Here is a 12,506-nt window from a genome sequence, read left to right on the forward strand (position 1 = left end):
CTCCCGGACACATCCCCCCAAACACATCAGGACTCATTGACACATTCTATGACACAGGAGGGAGAGGGAGACACAAACACTCTCGCGCACACACACACACACCGGGAAAACAGAAGACACAGGGGAACACAGGGGAAAGTCCAACACGGTGGCAAATAGCCTCAGCGCTACACTGCCCCCCCTTTTAAGTTCCTCGCCCTCGAGGAAAGATGGCCTCGTCAAAGCGCCGAGGCGGGCGAAGTCCTCTCCTGGGCCTCAGGCTATACGCAGGCTGATGTTACTGGAGCCACTGCAGTGATGTACCTGGAAGCACAGCACCAAGGGGCGACACAGGAATGTCGTCCGGTGCTGCCGGTCTTCGGTGGGCGCGTGGCCTCCGTACCCTCTCCCTCCATCCGGACAAGATGGTGCTGGACACGTCCGCAAACCGGTGAGCTGAGCTCCTACGAGCCCTCTCCCCCCTGTGGTCGTCAGGCACAGGTGCAGCAGGGTTTGGCCAGCACAATCCCAAGCCTGGTTGATCCTGGTTGCCTCCAGGTCCACCTGGCGCTGCGTGTTCAGCTCCTCCAGGTGTTCCTGGAACACTCCCAGGGACAAGGGCAATGGAATTATAGTCCTCGCACTCTTCTGAGGTTCCCCACCCATTCCCTGGCACTGCATGTTCAGCTCCTCCAGGTTCAGGGCAGTTCACCCCAGGAGAACGACGCGGACTTCCACGGACAAAGGGATTACGATCCCCTCGGTAAGGAGCCAGCCTATCACGGTGGATAACCACACACCGTGATATGTCACTTCCCCAACTCTCCACTACGTACGCAGGCCCGTCCCATGCTGAGTCGAGCTTGGGCGACCATTCTTTTTGCCCAGACCAACTCACCAGCTTGAATGGCTTGATGGCGCGCAAAGTCATGAGCTAGCTGGAGTCGGTCCTGCAGTTGGTGTGCATACTCAAGCCCAGGGGCATCTGGAGCATCAGGGGGTAGGCCCATGAGGAGTGAGGGTGGGGTCCGCAGTTCTCTATCAAGCATCAATAGGCTGGACTGCAACCTGTGGACTCTTGAACTGCAGTACGACTTGCCATGAGGACCAGGGGAATCTGCAGGTCCCAATCTCTCTGACCCTGCTGCACACAAAAGGCTAGCTGTTCGGCAAGGGTGCAGTTGTATCTCTCAACAAGGCCATCACTTTGAGGGTGGAGAGCAGTGGTCCAGTGGTCCGAGTCCTCCGAATGGCCATCCGCTGACAAAAATCTGCAAAGGTGTGGGACTCAAAGTGCCGCCCTTAATCAGTATGGAGGCAGGTTAAGTCCATATTCCAGGACCATCGTTCACTTTGTGATACAAGCACCAAAATTGGCATGAATAATCACTAGAACTTATTTTTTGAGGAAAGCACATTAGCCACCTGAAAATCCAACATGGTGGCCATTTTTCAAGATGCCACATCAAATGTAATAAAAATGTTTTTGCTGTAGAACTTTGATGGCTGGGCGTATTTACATGATAGGCATCAATTTGTATGTATTTTAACATGGCAAAATTAATGGTGCATAGAAAGGAATCTATTTCAAGGCTAGTTTCCGAGATGGCGGCCAAAATTAGTTGGACTGCACTCGAAAATCGTGATCGAAGCTCACTCTTGAATATCGTTGATCCTCTTTCTCTCTCGAATATCATTTATTCTCTCTCTCGAATATTGATCAAGGCCATACTTCTTTAAGTTGGGAAGACTGGTGTGAGAAGAGGCAGATGAAGAGTCCACAGTTTCAATTCTGGGAGCTTGTGATGTCAATGCAATTGGTGATGTTCTCTTTGATCAGGTCTTTCAGAGAAGCAAACTTCACTTTGTATTGTCAATCATTGTCTGCACTAATCCCCTTTTCTTTGTGATCAATAATGTCAACTATACTAGATGTCTTTCCATACACTTTAGGGACATGGACTCTTTACAACAAACACATCCTCAGTTGGCCAATGAATTTCAGCAAGGGAACTTTGTGGTCCACAAGACCCACAAAGAGTTTTCCGGATTGGCTTTTGACCAAACCCATGAACAGGCCAATGCAATTGTCAAAGGTGATGGTGGTGCCATTGGAATAACTGAGAACCCATCAGCCCTAATGCGATGGATGGTATCTGGACTTTAGTTATTTGGTTTCTCAGTATGAGTCTGCATCTCAGGCCAAAGTAGCCAGTGAAGATATCCGACACCATGAACAGACTAACCAGTCTCAGAAATCCTTAACAGACAAGGTCCAGAAGTTGTTTGGTGTGATGAAGGACCTGGGCAACCCTTTTTAGGAGGAGTCCAGAGATCTTCTCACACTAGTACAATTACTTCTAATTCTCTGTTTGCTTCCTGGTCTGGGGACTGAGAAATGTATAAGTTTGTGGAGTGTGACGTACTGCCCAGGCAGAGGTCAAGTGTGCAGGACAAGAGGGGTGTTTGGGACGTTCTGGTTATTTATGCTATGTATTAGGTTATGAAATGATATACTAGGATTGCCTTGTTATGAAACTGTGGGTTTTATGGTATTGAATGTGTTTCTGGATATTTATATAGAGAAGGTGCATTTTATTAGATAATTGATTGATTGCTTGTGCATTGGTTTAGACTGCAGAAGGAGGTAGAATGGTCTGAGGTGAGCAAGTGATTGCCCCTGCTTATAGGCCTAAAACTCTTTTTGTGATTTGCATCCTGTTTACCCTATAATTGAAGAGGGTTGTCAAAGTTCATTTTGATATATTGAAAGTTTAGATAGATAGATACTTTATTGATCCCCAAGGGGAAATTCAAGTTTAGTGATTGATTTGAGATTATTGTTTGGAGAAACCAACTCTGTCTCCTATTTCTATTACCACAACGCCATCCCGATCACACTACCGCTTTAGTCTTGAGTGTACTCAGTTGTGTGCCTGCAAATGCAATGATTAAATTAATTTGTAATGCAAGACATTCTAATATGGCTAGCTACAGAGCAGAGGCGTCACTAGACTTAAGACGTTACTGGGGCCCTGTCTGTCTTTCCCACATATTTCCTGTTAGTCTTTGTTGTTCTATTGAGGTATATATAAAACTGAAAAAAGAACATGCACTTACTTAGCCCCCCTGTTTTTTATTAACAAAAAACAATTTAATTATACTAAAATTAGTACTAAAATGTGCTATTTTCACATTAATTGCATCTATCTTCACAATTTAACACATTCTTTGATATTTTATTGTAGAATTGGAAAGTCTAGACCCTATTACCTATATTTACTCTACACAAAGATGCTACTGTAATATAGGCTTGTATTGGGTTTGTTCATCTTATGTCCGATAGATGTCCATTTATATCCACAAAAGTCACCAGAATCTATCATTTAAGGGACTATTTATGAAAATGTTATCCCATGTTTATTGAAGTTTCTGCCTGCAACAAGTTTTGCGCTTGGGTCCTCCTGCATATCCGTGACCATTTTAGCCTAATTAGTTGTGAAACATTACTTTTTTTGTTTTCTTTATCATTACACAACTTTTCCAGCATTTTGTTACCCCCAACTTTTTTTGAAACTTGTTGCTGGTATCAAATTCAAAATTCAAACATGTATTTTCCATGAAATAGTCAAATTTGTAATTTTCAACATTTGATTTGTTGTCTGTGTCCTTTTTGCAGCTAAATATGAGTTTACAAGATTTGCAGATTATTACATTTAGTTTTTATTCTCAACTGACATACCATCCCAACTTTTGGTGTTGTAATTGTGAATTGTTTATTTGCGTGATTACTCTGAATTTCTTTAAATTGACAATGTCTTCTGTTTTAACCAACATTCAGACACTGACCAGAACAGTCATGGCACAGTATGACCAGTAAGTTTACTTTTTATTTATACGTGGCATAAATGTAATAATGACTCTAAAAACAGCAGACTTGTTATTAAATGTTTTCCCCCCACATTCAGGTTAGAGGATAAGGATTCTTTGGACTTTCATGATAACCCACCTGCACCTGATAATGTGGTGAAAGAAGATGATAACACGGTAAGTGCAAGTCACAAAACTAAACACAGAACAGAACGCTGTTTATGTATGTAACTGTGGCTCTACGACTGGTGGAAGACCGCCAGATGGCACAGTTTAAGTAAGTATATATAAGTATATATACTCTTTTGATCCCGTGAGGAAAATTGGGTCTCTGCATTCATCCCAATCCGTGAAATAGTGAAACACACTCAGCACACAGTGAACACACAGTGAGGTGAAGCACACACTAATCCCGGCGCAGTGAGCTGCCTGCAACAACAGCGGCGCTCGGGGAGCAGTGAGGGGTTAGGTGCCTTGCTCAAGGGCACCTCAGCCGCTCCTACTGGTCGGGGTTCGAACCGGCAACCCTCCGGTTACAAGTATGAAGCGCTAACCAGTAATTCTTTTCCTCGAGGCTTTGTTTAATGGACTCTATGCAGGACTCCTGTTAATTTGCTTCTTACTAGGCAACTTCCTGTTTACACTTGACACAGTAGGCTATGACAGAAAATGACGGATTACTAGCACGTCTTAATATACCGTATTTTCCGGACTATAAGTCGCATCAGTCAAAAAATGCGTCATGAAGAGGATAAAAACATATATAAGTCGCACTTATTTAAAAATGTATTTCACAAAATTCAAGACCAAGAACAGATAGACTATGTAACTGGACACATAGAGGCCAAAAAGATTGAGAATTCTACCGGAAGTGTTAATGAAGACGAATGAGTGAAATGAGGTGAGCTGGGCGATATGAAGGTGGCCAATTTACAAAAGAATCACTGAACAAAAATGCTGATTTGGTACATGAATATTTAGCTAGAAATGTGAAGAGTGCAATGCAATCAAATATTTTGGGTATGTGGAGACACGGAGTGAATGGCTGCAAGCTGAGGTGAGCTGGGCGATAACGAAGGCAGCTAACAAGGGCCGAACGGTAATTGTAAAGCTTTTTTCAAAAGATTCACTTAACAAAAGTTCTGATGTGGTACATGAAAACTTAGCTAAAAATTTGGAGAATGCAATGCAATCAAGCATTTTGGGCGATGCCAACGCACAAGCCTGCAGCAGAGCAAATGCTCTACAGACTACCCCCGAGAGAGCGAGAGAAGAAAAAAGATCAACGACGCTATACTAAGGAAGCTATCCTTATTTTAGAGACTGTTCACATATGGCAAGCGATTTTAACATTTACCCGCTAAGTTTGACTATCTGGAATTAACATTGTAGATATCAACAACGTCTTTCTGACTAGTCGCAATTACATTTTGGATAGTTGGAATTGTCATTCAAGATATCTGTAACGCAATTGTGACTCTATTGTGACGTCGAAACGTCAGATGACTAGGCAAAACTGAATTACAGATATCTGTCATCACGTCATTGAAAACAACATTCAACTCGTCACACATCTTAAATGGCAATTGCAGATATCTTTAATTCAGTTTTGACTAGGCAGAATGAAAGGTGAAGATATCTCAAACGTCATTATGACTAGTGCAAATTATTGTGCAAGACGTTGCTCTTTAGTTCCGTAGCAGAGCCCATCTACTTATTAGACATTCCCTGTCAGCTAATTTCCCCTCCCCAACATAATCGAAGAAAAAGTGGGCTTATTTCCTTATTTCTATGAATGGAAGAAGAATAAGCAGTCATGGCTGTAATGTCTTGTTGACATCTAAAATAACTAAAACTCAGGGACACCGTGTGGTTTATTAGACTCTCACATTATCAACTGGCTTGATCTCTGTTTCGTAGCCTACATAAATTAGTAGGCCTAGGCTACTAAATGCACCAGCACCATCTACAGGAAACTCCATTTATAATAGTGTTGGCTGTAATCGAAAAAATTAAAGCAACATTGAATCATCAATTTTTGCTGCCAGCTCCTGTCTTGCATAGGCTGCAGCATTAAAAAGACGATTAAAAACTCCTTCGCCCTCTGGCTGCTCTGACATGGTGCTAATTAGTGCTAATTACAAAGTTAACAGTTAACAGGTGCTATGTGATTTGATGATTTGAACAACAACACGCTCTTCTCCGCCTAAAGTGGGAATGCGGGCCTAATTTGCATTGCAATATAGCCTAGAAATCTAGACGCACCCTAGCGGCGGCAAATTAATTTGCTCAGCCTGTACGTCTAGTATCGAATTGTATTCTATTGGCTTAGCACCGTGGATGTTCTCCAAGTCAAGTCAAGTCAAGTCAAGTCATTAGAGTTTTGACTAGGCGAAATGACGTTAGAGATATCTGTATATATGTCATTACTTTCGAAGAAGGATGTATTTGCCGTTTTGCCGACCGGATACGGATATGGTCGTAGTGCTGGCCTATTGCATGCCTAGGCAATTTGAAAGACAATTCTCTGCCCGCCCCTTGGATTAAGCGAGGTGAATGGTTCGATGCCAGACTATACATCTCAATGATATAGGATTGCCCCGCCAGGCTAATTGCAATACAGATATCTCTAACGTCATTTCGCCTAGTCAAAACTCTAATTCAAGATATCTATAATTACATTTTGACTAGGCAGAATGAAAGTTATAGATATCTCCAATTTCAGATATCTCTAATCAAAACTCATTCAAGATATCTATAACTTGATAATAGATATCTACAATCAAATTATGACTATCCCTAATTCCAATTTGAGATATCTACAACGTCATTTTGACTAGTCAAAACTTCAAGATATCTGAAAAGGAACATGTAGATATCTTGAATTGAGGTGAATTAAAGATATCTTCAACTGGAGTTATGACTAGTCAGAATCAAATTGTAGATATCTCTCTGGAATTACAGATATCTACAATTCAATTGTAGATATCAGTTTGTATGATAAGTTTGTCAGTCAGTTTCAGCCTCTCCTCTAGCTCCTCTACACCCGTTGGGATTTATTACATTTTGTTACATTTTGTTACACTTTAGAATTGGAGAAGACAAAGGGGGCCTCTGCATGGATGTAAGAGCAGTACGATGTGCTCAATTATTTAGGCTAGGTGAGTAGGCTAATGACGCTGCAAATACGGACACGCCGTTTATTATTATTGATTATCATTATTATTATTAGGAGGCCCCTCATTGGTCGAGGCCCCTGGGCTGAAGCCCAGCTAAGCCCATTAAGGCGCCAGTGGACACAATAGGCACACCACAGGCTAAACTCGGGTCAAGTCAGGTCATCAGTTCTGTCACAGATATGGAGCGCAGAAAGGTCATTTTTAATCACTAAATAAAAAATGGCATTTATTCCTGTAAGGCACACACCACATATAGTGGGCATCGCTTTCAAATGGTCACTTCAGTCGCGCATTACGAGGCGTGAAGCTGCGTGAAGCTTTAGTACCACTTTCAGCCACTGTGCGTCGCTCTGCCACTGTACATCGCTCAGTCAGTAGCCTGACTGCCGCCCCTTCTGAAAAAGCAGGAGGCTACCAAACATAATTGTTACCGAGAGGAATCCCAGCCTACGAATTCAATAACAAAATAAATCATGCATAATTAAACATTACCTCGATTAAGGCTACTTGGGTATGCCTTAAAGGAACCGTATGTAAGAAAAATATTTCAATTAATCATAAAATGGCCCTGATATGTCACTAGACATTAAGAAATCATGTTCATTTCAAATACTTATATCACTGACAACAGTAGTCCGGCCAGGATATTGTCATTTAAAAACTGAAGTTGCAGCCCTCAACTGATGTTGATGTTGTGTTTTGTCATGTCATGTTGTGTTTTGGCCTGATGCGCCACCCTCCACCTATCTACTAATCACGAAGTCAGTAGTGTTTCGCCATCAGGGTTGGCAACCTCGAGTCAGGGGGGAGGGGGAGGGGATACACCGCTCTTCCGTATTTTGAAAGTGATTGCAGTACCAGTTTTGGCCACAATCTTACATATGGTTCCTTTAAGGCTTGACTACACAGTGGTAGCGAAAATCGAAATCTGCTATGTTATTGTCAGTGTTGGGGGCAATGCAACTACGCAAATCAAAACAGTGTCTTAATTTGCCCTACTTCTTGACTGCAATGTAGTCAATTGACTGCTTGACATGTCATTTTTATTTTTCTGTACAATAAACAAATACATCTGCTTTATGCCGCAGAATTACATTCATATTTGGCTGACTGCAGACGCGCCACTTCCCTCCCGATATTCCAAGATTAAGATAGTAGCCTATACAAAAAGCATACTATCATAAAAATTTGTTAAAACGAATAGCTATTTGCAATTTGACAAAACACTGGTCCTCATTTTGCGAATGCGAGGACGATATGAGTCTGTTGCATTTAGTTAGATGTCCGAGTCACGCATGTTTGAAAACCACTGGCTCGTAATCACAATAATTATGACCGCCGCGCAACGAAGCGGCGGTCATATAGGTTTAGTCAGATTTTTTTTCTTTTTCGCATGTCCAAATTTCCGTCAAGGATTCCCGGGACACTGAAAGACCAGGGTACACGAAACTTGGTGGGCATGTAACCCCACATGGATAGCAAGTTTCGTGGAATTCCGTTCATGGGGGGCCACACAATAAATTAATTTATGTTACTTTACACCAACTGGCCTGTAGGTGGCCGGTGACAGTTTTCTGTGAATATCTCGAGAACCGTAGGGCCTAGGAGGTCCACCTTTTTTGTATGTTAGCCTTAAGGGGGCATGTCAACCCATCCCATTACCACTTATTTCATGTATAGCGCCACCTAGTTAAAAATTAAAAAGCAAAAAATTAGGTGTTTTCATCACAATATCTCTGGCTGACATGGTCAAAACTGCACGATATTGAAAGTGTAGGATCATTATGACACCTTCCGAATGCATGCCAAGTTTTGTGAACTTTCGTTCATTGGGGGCCTTACAATAAAATGATTTGTGTACATTTAGTGACCGTACACCAACAAGGATTCCCGGGGATGTAACCCCACATGGATAGCATGGAACCATCGTTTTTCGTTTTGATCTGTAGCCCCCCCGCTGGACTGGACCCCCCGAAAGGAGGGTAGGGCAGACACAGCTTTCTGTGAATATCTTGAGAACCGTAGGGCCTAGGATGACACATACTCATACACATACTGCACTGAATACAACAGGAAAGCCCTGCAGCGCATAGTGAACACAGCTGGAAGGATTATTGGTGCTCCACTCCCCTCCCTGAAGGACATTTACACCACCCACCTCACCCGCAAGGCGACCAAAATTGTGAGTGATGCAAGTCACCCCCGCTCACAATCTGTTTGATCTACTGCCCTCTGGGAAGAGGTACAGAAGCCTGCGCTCCCGCACTACCAGACTCACCAACAGCTTCATACACCAAGCTGTAAGGATGCTGAACTCTCTCCCTCCTCTCCCCCCTCCACCCTCAGCTACATAACATCCTGGACATTGGACCCACAATGGCCGCCTGCACTACTCCACTTGCACACTTGCACACTTGTACACCTTACAACTTGTTGTTGTTGTCCTGAAAACACAACACTTCTGCTGCTCTTACATAACTTGCACCACTATGCCACTTTCTTTCTTACTTAGGTCAAACAGAACTACCCAAGCCTTTTATTGGCCTGACTTTGCACTAGTATTTTATTGACTGTCTATGCACAATTTCAACCCAATTTTGCTGCTCTTATTTTTTTTCATTATTATATGTGCCCTCTTATTTACTTACTTTTTTGTTTACTTGAATGTTATGTTTGTCTGTGGACTTAAATTGGTAAAATATGTCTTGTCTTCACCGTGGGATAGTGAGAAACGTAATTTCGATCTCTTTGTATGTCTGGAACATGTGAAGAAATTGACAATAAAGCTGACTTTGACTTTGACTTTGACTCACACAGTAGACATATGTACGCATGCATGCACATGCACAAACACACATACGCAGACAAACATACAAGCATGCACACACACACACACACACACACACATAAACATAAACGTGTGCACGCACACATGCACACAATTCAAGAATTTCTCAGAATTATGAACAGGCAAGATGGGGGTGGGGTTGTATAAAATGAATTTTACATGTGAAATCTATGAACTAATCATGTTTTGGTACTTGTTGTCTAGCAGATACCAGTGAGAATTGAGTGTGGATAATGCAATTTAGTGAGACAGTTAGAATCATATAGGCCTTTCAGCGTGATTTACTTTTTGTGGAAAAAATGTGCTGGACTGGGCGGCGGTCATATTTTGTACCGCTCTGCAGTAGATCTAGTTTAACACACGACAGTTGGATAGCCTACTTCATCATGTCCCCATGCCTACATTTTTGTGAGTAGCATAGAGATCGTTAAAAACAATAAAGTAGCCTATGTCTCTCCGTTTGAGACATCGAAAACTTTTTAATAGGGTAGACTACCGTCGGAGATGCTGACTGGCAAAGGCCTCGGGATAACACATTATCTCCACTATCATCAGTCATGCCCCTTGATCAAAGTGGGGAATTGAATAAAAGTTTGAGAACCACTGGCTTAACAAGTTGCCTGCAGTCCAGGGGCCGTATTCACAAAGCCTTTTTTTTATCTTACCACTAGGAATACTCCTAAATCGCACTAAAAGATTTTAGCTAGGAGATTTCTCTTAAAAGTTATTCACAAAGCCTTTCAGACCTACTCTTAGTAAGGAAAAATGACAACTCCTAAACTAAGAGTGAGTCTTCGTTGCTATGGATGACGTCATTACTCATGCACGAGCTTGACTGAAGTGACCACCTTGATTGGCTGATGATTGTAACGTGGGAATAATTCCAAACACCTTCCTTACGATGATGAGTGACAGGTGACAGGTCTGAGAATACGTGCGCTACACAAGTAGTGCGAAGGACAGAAGATGATGAATAACTGAATAAAAAGGCCTAGCCTAAATGAATAAAGAGTAAGGCAAAACAAATAGCCTAGTAGCCTAATGAAACATAGGCATACGGATTGATGCAGTAGCCTATCTTTGCAACATTATTAAATTAATCTGTCACCATGCCTACGTTTGTAAAGAGGAGAACATTTTAATCTGATTCACAATTAAACGTTACATTTAATTTACATGTTGACAATGAGTAGTTTTGGTTGTTGTTGGTGGTGTTATTGCATCCCTTCTATGCCTACAATGCAAAATTGTTCCCTCGCTATTGAAAGCTCTTGTTGCCGCATACGCATTTCAAAACATCGCGACGTGAAATGCCGCAAAAAGCTGTTTGTGAATAGGTCTTAGTGAGTTAGGAGTCCTCTTGACTTTTTTTAAGCTGTCCCATACTTAGGTGCTACTTTTAGGTCTAAAATGCTTCGTGAATTACTTTTACTGAAAAAAATTAGGAGTCCTAAAGTTAGGAGTGACACACCTATTATTTTTAGGAGTTGCTCCTAAATTCACCACTTAGGAGCTACTTTTAGCCTTAAAATTCTTTGTGAATACGGCCCCAGAGCAATATTCTGATGATCGGCGATGATATCGGCAAATGTTTGTTTTCCAAAGTAAGAATTTCACTTGACCATGCACCTTCGACAATGAAAAGCTCATTACACTTGTTACTGTTAAACGTAGGCCTAACTGGTATCATTACAAACATTATTCTGTGTCCTAAAACTGGCATATTTTATGGCATTGTGTCATGTAAATTCGTTGCAAAATCTAGAGAAATGTGTGAGGTGGTCAGCGGGGGACAATTGAGACACACATTGGATTGTGTTATTACATGAACATTCCACACATATCCACAGCTGTGGTAGGCCTATCAGGGGCAGGAGGATTACTGTTAGCGCAGGCTTTATATAAAATTCTTCAACAGAAGGCCTCGAATGCAGGCTTGCCCTGTGGTGTGCGCAGCCTACATTAAATAACAGACCCGCCACAATGTGCGGTATGATGCTTTTTTTACGAGCAAGATATTTTTGGTGCCCTACGCACACTGCATGTTCTTAAATAACAGTGATCATCAGTAATATTCGACCATTAATTTGTGTAAATGGGCAAGCGTGACCACCTTGATTGGCTGATGATTGTAACGCGGGCATGATTCCAAACACCTCCCTTACGATGATGAGTGACAGGTGACAGGTCTTAGAATGTGTGCGCTACACAAGGACGGAAGATGATGAATAACTGGGGCCGTAGGCTATTTATAAAGGCTTTTATCTTACCACTAGGAGTAGGCTACTCCTAAATCGCACTAAAAGATTTTAGCTTGGAGTTTTCTCTTAAAAGTTATTCACAAAGCCTTTCAGACAACTCCTAAACTAGGAGTGAGTCTTCGTTGCTATAGATGAAGTCATTACTCATGCACGAGCTTGACTGAAGTGACCACCTTGCTTGGCTGACGATTGTAACGCGGGAATGATTCCAAACACCTCCCTTCCGATGATGAGTGACAGGTGACAGGTCGGAGAATGCGTGCGCTACACAAGTAGTGAGAAGGACGGAAGATAATTAATAACTGAATAAAAAGGCCTAGCCTAAATGAATAAAGAGTAAGGCCAAACAAATAGCCTAGTAGCCTAATG

The 12,506-nt window shown here is 42.1% G+C and overlaps 1 protein-coding gene across 1 annotated transcript in view; it reads left to right on the forward strand.

Annotated features, from left to right (window-relative positions):
* Positions 1–12,506, forward strand: part of LOC121713558 (SH3 and cysteine-rich domain-containing protein 3) — a 79,126-nt gene that overhangs the window by 4,736 nt on the left and 61,884 nt on the right. The window contains exons 2-3 of the mRNA XM_042098257.1: positions 3,821–3,855; positions 3,948–4,026. Of these exons, the coding sequence (XP_041954191.1) occupies positions 3,839–3,855; positions 3,948–4,026 (96 nt within the window). The 5' untranslated portion in view covers positions 3,821–3,838. The remainder of the gene's footprint in view (positions 1–3,820; positions 3,856–3,947; positions 4,027–12,506) is intronic.

This window comes from Alosa sapidissima, chromosome 7 (assembly GCF_018492685.1).
Source record: "Alosa sapidissima isolate fAloSap1 chromosome 7, fAloSap1.pri, whole genome shotgun sequence".
Classification (NCBI taxonomy): domain Eukaryota; kingdom Metazoa; phylum Chordata; class Actinopteri; order Clupeiformes; family Clupeidae; genus Alosa; species Alosa sapidissima.